At 28.4% G+C, this 19449-nt stretch overlaps 2 protein-coding genes across 2 annotated transcripts; both read left to right on the top strand.

Annotated features, from left to right (window-relative positions):
- Window positions 1-2769: 2769 nt before the first annotated feature.
- Window positions 2770-9075, top strand: MKS88_002450 (circumsporozoite- and TRAP-related protein; the record flags this gene model as incomplete). Its single annotated transcript, XM_067215461.1, has 1 exon — window positions 2770-9075. The coding sequence occupies one exon, from the start codon at window positions 2770-2772 to the stop codon at window positions 9073-9075; it is 6306 nt and encodes a 2101-aa protein (XP_067073885.1).
- Window positions 9076-10575: 1500 nt separating this feature from the next.
- On the top strand, window positions 10576-19250 carry MKS88_002449 (uncharacterized protein; the record flags this gene model as incomplete). Its single annotated transcript, XM_067215460.1, has 16 exons — window positions 10576-10815; window positions 10944-11011; window positions 11283-11337; window positions 11432-11484; window positions 11615-11690; window positions 11830-12193; window positions 12405-12613; window positions 12858-12903; window positions 13011-13065; window positions 13255-13328; window positions 13613-13726; window positions 13965-17146; window positions 17234-17260; window positions 17695-18651; window positions 18854-18859; window positions 18966-19250. 16 exons carry the CDS (start codon window positions 10576-10578, stop codon window positions 19248-19250), a joined length of 5811 nt encoding a protein of 1936 aa, XP_067073884.1.
- Window positions 19251-19449: the final 199 nt, after the last annotated feature.

Genomic DNA, 19449 nt, shown 5'->3' with positions numbered 1-19449 from the left:
AGTGATTTAATTGAATTTTGTGTATTTAATTTAAGAGATATAGACAGGTGTACTTTAATATACATATATATATATGTATACAGACCTGTGTACCTGCAATTCTTGAAAATGTGAAACAATAAAAATGTTGTTATATACTTTTTAAATAGACAGTAGTCGTGGTATATTTATGGACCTAATTTTAAAATTTGCTCTTCCATGTTATACACTAATGTTTTAAAATTATTTTTAATATTAAATATAAAAAAGGTCATCCTTAAAAAAATTAAAGTGTACGTTCTGTTTTTATTTTGTTAAAGGTAAGTATACAAATTATTAATTGTGAAACACGAATAATCTTAACTTTTTTAAAAGGAACATTTTAATAATTTTTAGAATATACTTACCAATAAAAATTATTGATTGTTCATTGTTGAATTATTTTTTTTCAAATAAAAATATAAAATGCAACTGCTTATATAACCTTATTGTGAGCAAATAAAAATTTATTAATTTTACATAAGCATTCATTTGGAGGAGGAAAGAAACATATTATAATATCATGTGTCTTGAAATTTTTTTTCCCGCCATTTGTTGTTTACTAATGATGATGTTTTTATAGTTCATTGAGCATATTATATTGTGCAAATGATATTCTTTTAATTATTGCTTTAAATAAAAATATTCAATATGTTCATGTTTACTTGGTTTCTTATTCCATTTTTTATTTTATAAATATAATAAATTTATTTGTGTAAAATAAATCCTTTTTTTCTTAAAAGGAATGAATTGTTTGTTTTATTTTATTTTACTTCATTTTGCTTCATTTTACATCATTTTATTATTTTTTGTTCCTATGGCTCCTTTCAAAGTAAAAGATTAGCTTTATGATGTTTTTTAATTTCAATTTTAAATTAAATGTATAACTAACATCTGGAAAAAAAATGTTGCTCATTTAAAGGGAAATATTCATTTATACTAATCAATTTTTGAACTGCTGCAATATGAAGGTTGAGAAAGACGAATATGCTAAAGTTGATACTATATAAAGAAGAAAGCATGGAATACACAGAAGGGTTTTTTTACTATATTTAATCAAGTATACATTGTAATAATTTCATACATTTATTCAATTCTTTATACATAAATGTATATACATATATATATGTATGAAGAATCTATTAAAATGCCTAAATTGAAGTTTTCATATTTTCTATTATATCACTGTTAGTTTTTATTGCAGCATGTGGTTTACGTGAACATTTTATATTATTTTTATAGAAACACATGAAATATATATTTTACCATGATCATCTAAATTTTTAAAAAAAATGTAAATGTGTAAGTATCATTTTTAAAATTATTTATAAGTGAAAATAAGAAAAAATATTGAGAAATAAAATGGAATACATGGTATTTTAACTACCTTTTTGCTGATTGTTTAAGGTAAGAATGAACTATTTAAGTAAATAAATAAATAAATATATATATATATATATATATATTTTTTTTTTTCTTTTTGAAAGCGTTTGTTATGTAGTAAAAAATTGAGGTCATATATTCCTATTTGCAGCTTTAAATGAAAATCATAAATGTAACTCCTTAAGTTGTGTAAACAAATATTATATATGTATGTATATTTACATACATATATACATAAAGATAGATTTTTTTTTAATTGAGCACCTAATTTCATAGTGTTATTTTACTGTTTGATAACATATATTATAAAAAATGAAAATTAGCTTTTTTTTTTTTAAGATCCACGATATATATTTTTTTTAAAGCAAATTAAGACATTGTTCTGTCCTATAGATTAAAAAATAAAAAAAAATAAAAGTGAAAGATTAATATTTTATTTGAATTAGCCAAAATAACTTTTATGTTAATAATTTTAGCTTAAAGTTATGAACAAGGAATGTTAAAAATAAAAATACACTGTAATTTTTTTTTTTTTTCATGTAAAGTATGAAGTTGAATAGCTGTTTAAGATATAAAAGTTGCCCAACATGAGCAACATACTAATATAGAACATACCTGTTATTTTTAAGTTGCGAATAAAAATGAAATTATGCTCTAATTTTTTTAAAATACTAGTGAAAATTATGAATGTCAGGAAATAATCCGTAGTTTTTTAGCTATAATGGTTATTTAGCTATTTAGCTATTAAAAAAAAAAAAAATGTTAACAATAACAATTAAAACAACTTTAAATTTAAAGTAATTTTTTATAACTGCTACTATTATTATTTTATTTTATTTAAATATATTTTCTTTTATTTTCATTTTTTGTTTGGGTCAAGTTTATAAGTAGTATATTTAAAATTTTTTCATTGTTCCACAAGGCATTATAGATTTGTTATGTCTAATGAACAACACATGTTTTTGTACTTTTGTATTTATGTATTTTTCCTTTATTTTTTTTTTGTATTTTTCGCATTTTTTAGTATGTACATATATATATATATATGTATGTTTTTTTTTTTTCTGTGTTTTTTTACGTATTTAATAATTTTAAGAAGGTACAACCATCCTACTTAAATGGATTATTGTATACATTTTTAAATATATGCATATGTGCATATATATAATATATATATATGTATTTTTATTTTTTTTTTTGTACTTGTTTCTCTACCAGAGACATTTGTTTTTGTTCAAGTTTCTTACTCTTTATTTGTTATTCGTTACTTGTAATTTAGTACATTTTATATATTACAACTTTCTATTTATTTTAAATGTAAGTTCAAAAAAAACGTGGTCTCTATTTTAAAAACAAAGTAAAAGACAAATGAACAAAGCATTTGTATTCATATTATGTTATTTCGCTCTTTTTCTGCATTCGAACACGGTAAGAACAACGCGCAGTCATGATGAATCACCTAATAAATATGTAAAATTAACAAGAAAGTCCAATGTACAAGCACAGAATGAAGATAAAGTCGAGAAAAAGAAAAAATTAATAAAACAATCTTTTCTTCAATTTAATATTCTAGCAAACAGTCCACCTCCACCATGTGTAGGTGATGATGACTGCTTTTGCAAAAATTTTTACGATTTAACTTTAATTTTAGATGAATCTGCAAGCATAGGAATTAAAAATTGGAAGAATTACGTCATACCGTTTACAGATAAAATTATAAAGGATTTACATATTAGTGAAAATGAAGTGCACGTAGGCATTTTGTTATTTTCTTCCAAAAATAGAGATTATATAACATTTAACGAAGATGCACGTTATAAAAAAGATGATATTTTAAACAAAGTAGATAAACTAAAAACAAATTATGGTAATGGCAGTGGTACAAAAATTTTAGAAGCTTTAAAGTACTCTATGCAAAATTATTCGAAGCACATAAAAGGAAGATCGGATGCACCTAAAGTAACAATACTATTTACTGATGGTAACGATACTAGAGCAAAAGATACAGAGCTCTTTAATATGGGCTTATCCTATCGAAAAGAGCATGTAAAATTATTAGTTCTTGGTGTCGCAGCAGCGAAAGATAAAAATTTAAAATTAATTGCTGGGTGTGATAAAAATTCCAGTTGTCCTTATTCTATGAAAGCTGAATGGGAAACCATAAACGATATAACAAAAAAACTGACTTCTAAAATATGTCATGCAGAGCCAGAACCAGAGCCAGAGACTGAACCCGAGCCCGCACAACCAAACACCCCTTGTCAAGGTGATGCTTGCTTTTGTGAGGATTATTATGATTTAACTTTAATTATAGATGAATCAGGAAGTATAACAGAAAATAAATGGAAAAAAGATGTTATTCCATTTGCAGAACAAGTTGTAAATAATTTAAATATAAGTAAAGATAAAGTACATGTAGGAATTATTCGTTTTTCCATAAACGTAAGAACAGATGTTAGTTATGATCAAGAAACAAGATACATGAAAAAAGACATAATAAATGTAGTTAAAGGGTTAACAGACAAGTATGGAAGAGGATCAGGTACACGTATTGTCGAAACTTTGGAATTTTCTCTAAAAAATTTCACAAAACATCCAAACAGTAGACCAAATGCACCTAAAGTGACGATACTATTTACGGATGGCAATGAAACTTCTAAAAATATGAAAGATATAGGTAATATGGGATTGTTATATAAGAAAGAAAATGTAAAACTAATAGTAGTAGGAGTTTATCAAGCTACTCTAGCAAATTTAAAATTATTAGCTGGTTGTCAAGAAAATGAATATTGTCCACAAGTTATGAAATTAAGCTGGGAAGAATTAACTAGGATAACGAAAGTGCTTACAGATAAAATATGTGATATCGATACAGGAGAAACTCCAGGATCGTCCGAAAGTAATCCAGGTTCGCCAGAGAGCAATCCAGGTTCGCCAGAGAGCAATCCAGGTTCGCCAGAGAGCAATCCAGGTTCTCCAGAAGGTAATCCAAGTTCTCCAGAAGGTAATCCAAGTTCTCCAGAAGGTAATCCAAGTTCTCCAGAAGGTAATCCAAGTTCTCCAGAAGGTAATCCAAGTTCTCCAGAAGGTAATCCAAGTTCACCAGAAGGTAATCCAAGTTCACCAGAAGGTAATCCAAGTTCTCCAGAGAGCAATCCAGGTTCTCCAGAAAGTAATCCAAGTTCACCAGAAGGTAATCCAAGTTCACCAGAAGGTAATCCAAGTTCTCCAGAAAGCAACCCCGGTTCTCCAGGAAGCGCAGAGCCAGAACATTTGCCTTGTTCAGACTTCAAAGACTGCTACTGTAAAGATTTTTATGACCTAACTTTCCTCTTAGACGAATCAGCAAGTATTGGCGATTTTAGATGGTCTCACGAAGTAGTTCCATTTGCGAAGGAAATGGTACGATCTTTAAATGTAGGCTATCATACAGTACATGTTGGAGTTATGCTTTTTTCAGATCATAGTAGAGATATTGTTAGATTTTCTGACAAAGCAAGATATGAAAAAGGGAACTTAATGCAAAAAATAGAAGATTTAAAAAGAAATTACAAAAACGGAAAGAAAACATTTATGGTTCAAAGTCTAGATTATGCATTAAGATATTTCATGAAAATTTCAAATAGAACTAAGGCACCTAAAATTACAATGCTATTTACGGATGGTAATGATTCTAGTGAATCAGATGAGCTATTACATCATATCGGATTATTATATAGAAAAGAAAAAGTAAAATTATTAGTATTAGGAGTCTCAATGGCTAATGAAAATAAGTTGAAAATCTTAGTCGGATGTCCACAAAATAATGAAATTTGTCCTTTTATTATTAGGGCTGAATGGGGTCAATTAAATGTCATGTCAAATGTATTTGTTAAGAAAATATGTGATACAGGGTCAGTAGTAGTACCACCACCAGAAGTTGATAAGCCTGAACCAACACCATCTAATCCATGTAGCGGAAATGATTGCCTTTGTGAAAATATATATGATTTAACTTTAATTTTGGATGAATCCGCAAGCATAGGTTACGATAATTGGAAAAATCAAGTATTCCCATTTGTTGTAAAAATTATTGACAATTTAGATGTTTCTGATAGCAAGGTGCATGTTGGAATTATGCTATTCGCTAAAAATATGAGAGATTTTGTTAAATTTTCTGATGAAGCAAGTTCTAATAAGAACACGTTAACACAGAAAGTTCAAGAACTAAAAAGCTCTTATAAGGCGGGAAGTTATACATATATAGTAGAAGCACTAGAATACGGATTAGAAAAATACGCAAAATACATAAAAGATGAAAAAAATAGTAGGTTATATGTGCCTAAAGTAACCATGTTATTTACTGATGGTAATAACAGTAAATCTGGTGATACAATTTTGTCAGATGTAAGTGCATTGTATAAGAAAGAAAATGTAAAATTGTTGGTGATAGGTGTTGGTAGAGCTCTCATGAATAATTTAAGATTACTGGCTGGATGTCATAAAACAAATGGAGATTGCCCATCTGCTATAAAAACGGATTGGGACAATATAAAAAATATATCCAAAGGAATGGTTGATAAAATATGTGATACAGAGAGTCCTATAGATGAAACTGAAGCTCCCCCTTCCATTTCACCCCCTCAGTGTATAGGAAATGAATGTTTTTGTAAAGATTACTTCGATTTAACGTTTATTGGAGTACCATCAACAACAAGGGCAAAAAATTATAAAAGCGGAAATGATTTTAAGGATTATGCTAAAAATATAATTAACATTTTCCATATAGGTGAACAACATGTTCATGTAGCACTTTCCATATATTTAGGATCAAAAAGTATTAACACTAATTTTGATGATACAAAAGCATATAATAAAGGGGATTTACTAAACGCTTTAGAAAATGGTATAGATGATTGGTATACCAATAATAAAACGAACATTACAAATGCGTTAGAACTAGGATTAAAACAGTCTTTTGGAAATGGGAATAGAGAAAAAGCTCCTAAAGTTGCTGTATTACTCACAAATAGTAATAATGATATATCTGAACAAGGAACATTAAAAAATATGTCAAAAAATTATGCAGATAAAAAAGTGAAATTATTAATAGTAGCATTGGAAAGCTTACCTAAAGAAATATTATACATTGCAGGTGGATGCAATGTAGATACGAATGACTGTCCAAATGTGTTTATTACATCTCTTCTTTCATCTGATATAAATAATACTGTCGAATCTTTTGTAGGAAAAAACATTTGTGATATAGACACTGATGGTACACAAGTTCCACCAGATTTCTCCTGTTCGGATGAATCATGTGAAGAATGTGATGATGATGTATGTGATAGTAATTCTATATGTAAAAAATCTTTAGATATAGCTATTGTCTTAGATCAATCGGTAAACATTAGTAAAGAACAATGGAATAGGTATGTAAAGCCTTTTGCTACACAAATAGTTAAACAAAATTATTTGTCCAAATATAGAACGCATGTAACTGTAGTAAAAATGAAAAAAAAAGTTAAGCAAGAATGGAGTTTAGATAAAAAAATAAGTTACAAAAAAAATAAAATTATCAGTAAAATAAACAAACTACTGATATCACACTCAAGTAAAAAAGATATAGCAGATAATTTAAAATATCTGAGGGAAAAGGTATTCAGTAATGCACCAACATATAAAAGGAAACTAATCATAATGTTAGTTGAAGGAAAATCAAACACGGATTTGAATGAATTAAGAAAAGAAATGTCCTTATTAAGAATAAATAAAATAGATCTATTTGTATATGCAATAGATACTATCGATGAGAAGGAATATCAAATTCTTGGGGATTGTGAAAAAGCATCTACCTTGTCCAAGTGTAAGAATATAATTAAAGTATCTTGGGAAAATTTACTATCTGCTTCAGAAGTAGAGGGCAGCCATATATGTAATCAATACCCTGAAGATGCAGAATGTTCTGAATGGGGTGACTGGAGTCCATGTCCTGATAATAATGCATGTAATATCAATCATGCTTTTAGTAAAAGAGAAAGAAAGGGACCATCATATACATTAAAAGAAGAAGGATTTCTTGGAGATCAATACGGTAGTTCATGTATGGACTTGAGTTCTATTGAATATAAAAAATGCCCTGTAAAAGAAGAGTGCAATGATTTGTGTGGAGATTTTGGGGAATGGAGTCCATGTAATGCTACCTGTGGAGATGGTATAAGAATAAGACGTAGAGATACCTCTTCAGATAGTGACGAGTGTAAAAAATTTAATTCAACTGAATTAGAAGCATGTAATGTTCAAAACTGTGATTCCACTGGTACAATTACGACAGATGTATGTGAGGACATTGGCGAATGGGGAGAATGGTCTTCTTGTTCGAAGACATGTGGATATTCTATTAGATCAAGGACTTTTACAATTTTACCAGAGGACATTGATGAGCAACATGAACATTGCAAAACGTTTGAAAAGATAGAAACAGAAGTATGTTCAGTGCCTAGATGCGAAGATGAAAAATGTTTTGACTGGTCAGAATGGACCGAGTGGTCAGCAACATGTGGGCCTAGAAAAAGGGTTCAAAGAGCTCATGTAATTGTAGGGAATGGTAACAGTAACACCAGAGGTGGTGGAGGAGTCACTAATGCAAATAGTCGTAGTATCGAATATAGAAAAGAACTAGATGAATGCGAAGGCCATTATTACTATCAAGATAAGGTTGAACATGATGAGGGTACCCCATGCACGAACAATCCATGCGGTGATTGGACAGAATGGTCAGAATGTGATCGAACATGTAATGTTGGAATGAGAATAAGACATTTTGTTTCTAATGTGCTTTATTTTGATGGAGAGGAAAAAGATTCGTGTTTAGAATACTACAATAAAGTAGAGACGGAACCTTGTTTGAATTTACCCCTGTGTGACGGTGGGGAGTGCAATGACTGGGAAACGTGGGTGGATTGCAAAAAGGAGGAACGATCGGAGCGATCCCCATCTGGATGGATGCCATCTGAATCACTGTCCTCTACATCGTTAGCGACGACATCATCTTGTCATATTCCAAATAAAAGAATACTTACGAGAAAACTAGATTTACTGAAAAATATAAAAAATAGTGAATTAGTATCTCCATTTTGTAACGATTACAAATTATTTAGAGAAGAGGAATGTCCTGCACCCAGTGATCAATGCATTGATGCTTTATGTAATGAATGGGAAGAGTGGGGAAATTGTTCAGCAACATGTGGAATAGAATCATTCAGATCAAGAAGAAGGAGAGAACCTTTAGAATTGATACCCCCATCACAAGATATGAACGGGAATATTGGTTTAACCTGTGAACAGCAGAATATAAAAGTTGAAGAGACGGAAATGTGCGATGTTCCAGCTTGCGCGTCAGTTGACGTGGGTGGTGGGAGCAACGGAAGTAGCGGCGGGGGAAAGGATAAAAATGATGCAAATAAAAACGAAGGTTTAGGAACAGGTGAACAGGTTTCCCTAGCAGCAGGTATAATCGGACTATTAGCCCTAACAGCTGGAGGATTAATATATGGGTATAATGCTTTAAATGGGGGAGAGGCACCACATAGTTCTAATATGGAGTTTGAAAATGTTGAAAATAATGAAGGTTCAAATGAACAAGAAAATGAAGATTTTGAAGTTGTTGACGCGAATGACCCGATGTGGAATTAGGAGAAATTTATTATATGACAACCTTTTTTTTTTTTTTTTTTTTTTTTTTTTTGCACCAAAACGAAGAAAAACTAAATAGATAACTCTGTCTACATATGAATATGCTTAGAATTCTGCCTTATAAATATTACCCTTTCGGTTGTTTCGCTTATTTAATGCTCTTCTTTTTATTTAGAAACTAGAAGGTATTACGTTACATGATGGAGCATTTTGTTTCTTGTCAAATATGTTTTAAAGTTAAGCGTAAAGATGTGTTCTTTTTGCGCTATTGCTTTGAGTTTTTTGATTTGGACTTTTGTTTTGTGCTTTCGTTTTACATTTTTCGCTTCTTTGTTTCTTCCCTATGTTTCTACTGTACGATTTGGAATAACTCGCTTGCATTTGTTACGTTTTAATTTGTTTCACTTCATTTTTTTTTAATATTATCAATTTATTATGAAATTTCGTTTTCTGTAAGTTAACATTTTGAATTAAAAGACCTTATTATCGAATGAATTCACAAAAGCAGTTCGGACATTTTGACCTACATATATATTCTCGACCTTTTGTTTTTTTAAAAATCTGCTTTGAAGCCATTTTACTTGTGCGTTATGTGTATGTATATATTTATATATATGCGTATAATAATACATACATTCATACATGCATACTTATATACGTGCATACGTCCTCATTTACATACAAGCATATATGTATACATTTTGTGAAGGCGAAATTAACCCCAATTCAAAACGGATTCAAAAAAAAAGACACGATGAAAACATTTAGACAACATTTTTAGACATACTAGCTCATAGTTTGTACTATTTAGTCTTCCTCCTCCTCCTCATCATTATTATTATTTTTAATGTATTTACCTTTTTTAATCTAAGTTTTTATTCCAAAGAATGATAGAGGAAAAAATTTATCGCTGTCATTAAATAGGCCTTAACAAGAAGTGATACTTTTCTTGGAAAATAAAATTGCATCAGTAGGCCAAATTTACACGTTTCCCCGTGCAAACTGAAGGGTATGTATACATATGTGCACATACACATATACACATATACGCATATACACATATACGCATATACACATATACATATATACATATATACATATATATATGAATAGGAGGGACTAATGAAATTTATTTGTATATTGTTAACTATTTCTCTTTCGTTTTCTCTCTTTTTCGCTTCCTATTTCGGATGCTTTTTCTTTTTCTTTTCTTTTTTCCTTTTCGCTTCACTTCAGCATTGCGCAAAACGCAGATGACAAAGCTTCACATAATAAACGTACATTCAAATTTCATTTAGTGAGCATGCATAAAAAAAAAAAAAAAATATATAAGGGTGAACTTCGCATAAATATTAAGGAAAAAAATATTTATTAAAATGTTATAATGAAAAAAAAAAAAAAAATTTAAGAAGAGAAACATCTCTTATTTAGTTAAAATAATAATGTACATAAATATAAGAGACTATATATATAAAAGTTGAATATATAGATAAATAAAAAATGGATCCTCAATTTTCTGTAGAGTCTAATGCTTTTATAAAAGAAAAACAAAAACGAATGCAAAAGAAAAAACAAAAACAAAACCATGGAGATATTTATCATTTCGAAGAATTCACCATAGGTTCTAATCTTGAGGAATGGAAAGAAGAGTATCAAAAATTTCTGAAAAATATGAACATAATGTTCATAAATTCTCACCATAACATGTTCAGTGCTTGCAACCAAAATAATTTGGAAAGAGTATGAAGCTTAAAACATAAAAGGCACAGCGTGAAAAAAAAAAAAAAAAGAAAAACAGAAAAAAATAGAAAAATAGAAAAATAAAAAAGCAATATTTGCACAGTTTTATGAATTTATGTCTATTATAGATTTTATCCAATTATGGACCAAGCGTTTCCATAGAGGAGTTCAATAAGAAATTAATTTGTACCCATAAGTACTTCGAGGAAAAAGGGGAAATTACATTACATTACGTTGTGCTAATATTGTGATAATGTTGTGCTAATATTGTGATAATGTTGTGCTAATATTGTGATAATGTTGTGCTAATATTGTGATAATGTTGTGCTAATATTGTGATAATGTTGTGCTAATGTTATGATAATGTTGTATTAGTGTTATGCTATGCTATGTTATGCTACGTTATATATATAATATACATTTTTTTGTTCTCATTCTTAAATTTCTACACATTACACATTTTACAGTTATAAACTGGAAATTATGGAGAATTACAAAATGTATAAAGAGGATAAATATATGGTAACAAATTTGCACTTTTAAAATAATTAACATTATTGTTTTTACTTTAGTTTCAAAATATGTTCTTTCATTTTATTTTTTACTCAATCTTTAGGAAAGGGTGCTCGCGATAGAAAACCACAAAATATACCACAGGCTGAAGCAGAAGTAACCTCCTTTTTCTATGTTTCTTCCCCTCTTTAATTAGCGCCCATTTGCCTATTCATTCATTTTGCACTTATTTCCTTTTTTTTTTTTTTTTTTTTTTTTTGGACCTTACATATGTAAACAATTTTAGGTATGACAAAAAAATGGAGAAAGTAATGAACAGCAGGAACCAGAGGGAATATAAAAACTATCAGAGGCATCAATTAGTAATTCAATTAAGTTGATTAGTGAAATTTTATGAACATACCTATATCGGTGTTGTGCAAAAAATGATTGCACAAACGTATATATATGTGCATATATATGCACTTTCCTTCCATTCCGTTTTTCCCCCTCTTCTTTCAGGAAAAAGAGAACGAAAAGAAAAAGAAAAAAATGGAAGTTATCATAAAAGACATAATAAATGCTGCTTTAAAAATAGTAAGACTTGGATCTAATTGTGGGGACTATTTTTTTTATGAAAATTTATTTTTTTTAGAAAAAATGTTTTTTCTTAAGAAAATAAAAAACATAAATGAGCTTGTTCAGAACAATGCACATAATAAAGAAGCAAATTATGCACTCTCCGTGATTAATCAAAAAGAAAAAATAATAAAAGATTATACAAGGGAATGTAGAAAATCCTCAAACAAATTTTGTGTATATTTTGACTTTCTAAAGAGACAAAAAATAGATAAGTTTTTCCTCTTAAATTTACGAAATGTTCCAGGTTTGAAGTCTTAAATTTTTTAAAACATGCGTCGCGATAATATATACAATACGTATATAAATATATACATATATATATAAATACATACATAAACACATACATGTGCGCATACATAATAACATACATATATGTGTGTGTGAATGACTACAACCGTGTGCATAATTGGAACAACCCAGTTACTTATTTTAAAATTGCTGCTTCTTTTTTTAAGGAAAAGAAAAAAACTACAGCACAGAAAAATATGCATATATATATTTACTGGAATACCTGACTAAGCAAGGAGAATGGTCGTACATCAATAGAAAAGAATATGATAATGATAAATTGGGAATACAATATGGAAACGGTTATCTGAGTTATAGAAGTAAAATATTAGAACAAGTTGACCCAGTAGACATTAGTGATATAATGGAGCGAATGGTTAGATGTGATCACTTAGTGGGGAATTCTATCATTCTGCAATTGCTTCTATTCAAAAGGATAATTTTCGCTTCTTCGCTCTACTCCATTAAATTACCTTTTTTATTTCTCCTTTAATTTTGTCCTTAATTTTGTCCTTAATTTTGTCCTTAATTTCGACCTTAATTTCGACCTTAATTTCGACCTTAAATTCTCCTTTTACGCATTTATTTAATTTTCCATTTTAATTTCTTTTTCGTTTTAGGGTGACAAGTACCTGCACGTTTCACAAGATGAGGATACTGAAAAAAGTCATATATTATTTAAAAATATGAATTTTGTAATTTATTTTTAAGCATATTAGCTTCTACACACACTTTCATAAAATTCATACAACATATACATTTTTCTTGTATAGATATAAAAGAGTTAAGCATTTTAAAGTACATAATATTAAAAATATTACGAAAAAGGTTTGTACGCAAAAATGATTGAAATCACAAAGGGAAAGCTACTTTTAAAAGATGTAGTTAGGCATAGTTATACTTAGCAATACCTTAATTTAGTTACCTCAATTTTTCTACCATATAATTTATATTATTCTTCCCTAGTATTATCATTACAAGGTATGTAATTAAATTTTTTTTTTTTTTTTTGGCTAGCTGTGATATGAAGAAATTTAACAGAAAATTTAAATTCCCCCTGAGAATTGTTATAACGGGAAAAATGAAAAACGGTATACACACATATATATATATTATATATATATATATATAATATATAATATATATATATACACATATATATATAGTAACATGAAAAAGTGCGCACTTGATTTTTGTGTGCATGAGTGGGGGCGTCTACGTTTGGGTAAAGGCATACCTTCACGCTTGTCTGTATGTACGCATTAAATGTATGAACAAGCGTGAAAAGAACAAATAAAAAAGGATTGCATTAACATGCAAATAATTTACAGTCTTTTACAACCCATTGGAATAATTTCCTTCTCTTCATTTGTAGAAGTTAGACTTCTAGCCAAACATTTGAAAAAAATGTTTTCTCTAAAAGTGTACGATATGAACAAGATAAGGAAGGAAGTTGACGATATTTGTACATGGGAAAGTAGTAAAAATGGTAAGTTCCATAGGGAGGGGGAGAGGAAAAAATAAAAAGAAGGAAACATCATATAAGAGATTGTGCAAATGCTTGTAATGTTTATGTTAATATTGCGTTAAGATCTCGTTAAGATCTCGTTAAGATCTCGTTATGTTCTCGTTATGTTCTCATTATGTTCTCCTTATATTCTCGTTAAGTTCTCGTTATATTCTCTCTACGTTCTCATTAACGTCCTGCAATTCTTCTTGCTACTCAGACAAGGACAGGTCACAAAAAAAAAGAAAAATAGCGAAAAAGTTGAAAAACATAAGCAGAAAGTTAGATAATAAAGAAACATATAAGAGTAGTATGGACTGTCTTTACGTTGATTTATTATATCTCCGTATTAAGTATGATTATGATTTGTTCCATGCCCAGAAAAGAGGACAAAATTACAACTTAACAAAAAACAGCTTTACAGAAAAAAAGGCAAATACTAATGGAAGTGCAAATGCAGATCATGTAACGGAAAGAAGAAAATGTGACAGATATTACCGCGGTTATATTATTATTAACTTTTTGTTCTCTTTAAAACAGTACCTCCTATTCGAGCTCAGAGTGCAAAAGCTCTTTCTTTTCAATGATTTTGTCTATCATCATATTAATTATTTGGAAGAGGGAGGAAGGGAGTCGGTTAGGGGAAAGAAGGCAAGTGAGAAAAATAGTCCCACTGAGGAAGTGGACTCAAAAATGTTCAAAATACCAGGGAACGAAAAAAAAAAAAAAAAGTACGATGAAGGTAAAACTCAAAAGGAGGATACACAAGACAAAAAAGACTACATTCTAAGTATGACAGAAAAGGAAAAGCCTAAATATGGTGAAAGGTTTAATTCTTCTAATAAGCTTTCTAATGTAGAAAAGAACATTTTGGGGAAGCAGAGTACAGAGAAACAAAGTGCAGGGAAACCGAATGAAGAAGAAGAAGAAGAAGAAGAACAGACTATTACTAATATTACAGAAAGGAAGAATATTTTATTTTTCTCAAATTTTATTTGTAATATTGCAGATTTGTACTACAGAAGAAAAAGCAAAAATTACTTAGGTGCGGTTGATTTGCATTTACATATAGATACTACTAATAAACATATTAATAGCATATTATGGAAAGTCTTCAATAATGGCAGTATTACAAGCTATGAGCAATGTAATGGTGGAAATGGAAGAAATAATGAAAAGGAAGAAAACAACGTAGTTGTAATAAAATTGAGAAATGAAGAAAGAGTAATAATTGGAAGAGCTGAAAATAGTTCAGAATTTTTAAATTCTAAAAATGATAAGAAAAAAAAATACAAAGTAAACTGCAAAATTATAAATTTATACAATCCTTCGAAAGACACGAAGAATAAGAAAAATATAAAATGCAATTTTTTTTCAGAAAAAGAAATTTTGAATGACAAATATAACAAACAAAGGGTTCATTCGCATTTCCATTTAATGAAAAAAGTCTATCAATTTGATAAAAATTACAAAGAAATAGAAAATTTTTTAAAAACCTACAAAAGTTCTAGATATTCCAGGTATTCCAGATTTTACCTGATAAAAAAAAAAAAATATATGTACAAGTCAGCAACTTATTTAGTTTCGAAAATTGTTAATTTAGCGGAAATCAGTAATAGGACGGATAAAAAAAGGGAAAAAAGAAAAACAAAAAAATACATAAGTTCCTCTCTTGCTGTAGCAGAAAAGGAGAAGAGCAAAACAAATATACCAGTAGATAATTCTCAGGAAGAGGATAAAACAGATGTTGTTATTTCTCACAATAGTACTTCTACTCGTGTGAAGAAAAATAAACAAAAAAAGATTTCCACAGTCATGGATACTACCGAAATAAGAGAATTTATTCGCGACCTCAAAATGGACAAACAGCTAGCTAATTATTTCATGGAACGATATTGCAACATAACAAAATTATATATTACACATTTATTTAATCTTTTTGCTTGGAAAAGGTTGATAGAAGAGAACATAAATAGTGTTGTGAAATATATACAAAGGAATGTCCATGTATTTATAGATCTAATAAATGATGATCATGTTCAGGAGATAAATAAACTCATACAACTCTACAATAACTTCAGAATGTTTGAAAATGAAAATGAAGAAGTGAAATTTTTAATTTTGGATAAATTAGATAAAATTCAAAAAAGAATATGGCTAGCTATATTAGAAGGGAAAAATAATTCTAAGAAAAAAGAGAAAATGTATTTAGACAAATTTATTACCATGCAATTATTTTTGCTTACATTTCAAGAATTTTATTTAATTAATATTGAACATCAACTTTATCTACACTTACACTATTTTGTAAGGGAGTTTATTTATTCTTTAGTACATTATGATGTGCAGCTTAAGAATGAAAGAAATATGCAAATTTTCAATTATTTTCCTAAAAGTAAAAAAGAATTTTATATATATGAAAATGAAAATTATTGCTTCCCCTTTTTAAAAATTATTAAAGATGATATAAACAAATTTTTAATAGAAGATAAAGAAATGTATGCTAAAAATATAAACAAGTCAAAAATATATGAGTCACATAATTTAGACAATTTTTATACAAAAAGAGAAAAACATTTATTTTTTTTTTCTGAACAATTTTGTTTTATTAATAACTGTCGTTTTGTATATACATTGTATTCTCTTCTTAATAATTCATTAATGAACTTGAGAAAATATTTTTTCATATTTCACGATTTAAAAAATTACATCAGCGATTTTGTTACTTTACACTATTTGTGTATATATAAACAAGCAAATCATATGTGTGAGCAAGTAAAAAAGTATGTACAAAATTTTACCCATAATATTCCTTTTTACTATTCAAGCACATTTAACAAGAAGAGAAGAAAAATTAATTTTGTAGTTAATAAAAAAAGGGAAGTGGGTTATTCACCTGGTCATGTACAAAAGGAAAATAGTCGAACTAATCATTGTTATATTGAAGAGAGAAAAGACATAAGTGAAGGAACTGATAATATGGAAATTAGAGTAAAGAAATGCCCACTGGAAGAGATAAAATCTTTTAGCAAAGTGAAGAAGCATGCATACCCTAATTTGGAAAACGATTTTTCTGGGATAAACTTAAACACACAATGTTGTAATGTCAATAAAGAAACTGAAATAAACGGATTATTTATGAGAAAAAATTATGTACATATTTTTTTAAAAAATGTTTTAAGTTATATATTCCTTGCGAACGATTTCCCAGTAATATCAAAAGAAGATCTACGGAACTACATAATTTGCAGTTTACATTTTATAAAAAAGAAGCAGGAAAAAATGTATGCTTCAATATTATTTGGTAGAAACCTTTTAACTGCATACTTTAAAGAATATAGTGTTTCAGAAAATTTGTTTACACTTCTTGAACGTGCTCATGAAAGAATTGACTCCTCAAAAGTACCTCATCAGAACACTAAGGAAGGAAATCAGCGTGTTTTCATTTTAGATTTTTTCTTTTTCCTTCTTTTTTTTTTCTATCCCAAGGCAACGGAAGACTGTCCAAGGAAAAAGGTTGGGCTTGCTCAATAAAAAAAAAAAAAAAAAAAAAAAAAAAAAAAAAATATCTTATGCATGTATATATATATATATGTATGTACATATACGTATATATGTGCACACATACAAGCCCACATATATGCGCATATGTAATCATTGTGCTATTTTTAAGAACAAACATTGATAATTTTTCTATTCAATTAAAAATTAAAATATTACATCGTAGGTACTTCTTTTCTGACACATGATGCAAACATTTCCGTTTATTCTGGAGTCTTTTTATAAACATTTTTTTTTTCCGCTTTTGTCTACTTTTGTGTGTGTGATTGCTTCTTGTTTGTTTTCCCCTGTGCTTTACTGTGCTATATTACACCGCTTCCTATGCGATGTGCACTGATTACAATTGCTTTTGATAAATCCAATTTTGTCTGTGTCTCACAATTTGTCAGGTTATCCGGAATTATTTAAATATTATAGAAGAAAAGATACAATGTGAAGGAGTAGTAAGCAAGAGAGAAAAATTGGAAATACTAAAAAAATTTCGCTTTCCTTATGATTATTTAATAAAAAAAGAAACAAAAAGCTTTGACACGAACGCATACAGAAGAGTTGAAAAAAATGATACACCAATTAACAATTTATGTAAAACAAATAATTGTGACACAAATTTATGTGAGATTATTGACACAACGGAAACAGCTAGCTATTATAGCTGTACTGAAGAAAATAACCTGAACAGTTCAGGAAAAAAAATAATAAATTTGGAGAACATAGAATATTTTACCTTCGATGAGTTTGTCAAATTAGGGTTATTTAATTTTATGAAAAATAAAAAACAAATTAGTAAAGAAGATAAAAAAATGTATAAAGAAGATAAAAAAATGCATAAGGAAAATAAAAAAATGCATAAAGACGATAATAAAATGCATAAGGAAAATAAAAAAATTCATAAAGACGATAATAAAATGCATAAGGAAAATAAAAAAATGCATAATGAAGATGAAAAAACTCATAAAGAACATAAAAAAATACAGAATTATAAAATACTTTCTTTAAACAAATTTGTTTTTAATTGTCTGTTTTCTTTTAGTTCACTTCCTAATTTTTATGAACATATCCACGTGTATGTAAAAAATTACTTATTAAAAACGAATACTGATTTTTTCTTTTCCTTTGAAAAATGTGTACAAGAAAAAATGGAGCAAATTGGGAGTGTTAGTGATGATTTTATTAGAAGCAGTAGTAATATCGAAAAAAGAAAAAAGGGTGTAGGTAATGCAGGAAATATAGGTGCTATAGGAAATGCAGGAAAAGAAAACAGCGTAAACGAAAATGAAGGAAAAAATAATTTTAAAAAAAACGAAAAGATAAATTTGCTCATATCGTGCAATACAAAAAAAAAGATGGTAATTAAAAATGCATTAAATTACAAACTTAGTCACAATATAGATATGTATATTTATACATATATAACTACTAATCGATTGTGTTAATAAAAAAAAAAAAAAAAAAAAACATTGGCCCATTTGTTGTAAGTTCATGTATATTTTTTACATGTATTGAATGTACACCTTTTTTTTTTTTTTTTTTTTTTCCTTTTCGCATTAGGTAAAGGTGAAAGAAGTTTTAATATTTTTCCACAACAACTATCATTATAACTTTTAAAAATAATAATAAAACTGCATATACTAAAAATACCATTTAAAAAAAAATTTAACAGAACATTAAATTCGATAATGTTCTTACAATATGTGCAAAAATAATGAAAAATAAAAAAAAAAAAGAAAAAGAAATGGTAAACGAAGGAATGAAAGATGGAATGAAGGATGGAATGAAAGATGGAATGAAAGATGGAATGAAGGATGGAATGAAAGATGGAATGAAAGATGGAATGAAAGATGGAATGAAAGATGGAATGAAAGATGGAATGGAAGATGGAATAAAAAATGGAGAGAAAGAAAGCACGAAAAAAAGTATGAAAGAAATATTACAATATCTTAGGTGAAATTAACTGCGAATTGCGCAAATAGATTGCAACAATTTCCCCCCTTAAAGGGGAACATCACTTAAGTGGGACTTTCCCATATATACAAAAATATGTGCGTACATAATTGCAATACTTATAAGCATACATATAAAAGCTACGTGCATACACACATGTTTATACGCTTTTCAGCAAAATGACAAATACCAATTGAAACGCA

This window comes from Plasmodium brasilianum, chromosome 8 (genome assembly GCF_023973825.1).
Source record: "Plasmodium brasilianum strain Bolivian I chromosome 8, whole genome shotgun sequence".
NCBI lineage: Eukaryota > Apicomplexa > Aconoidasida > Haemosporida > Plasmodiidae > Plasmodium > Plasmodium brasilianum.
The sequence above is the reverse complement of the archived record's forward strand: the minus strand, read 5'-3'. Positions and strand labels throughout refer to the sequence as shown.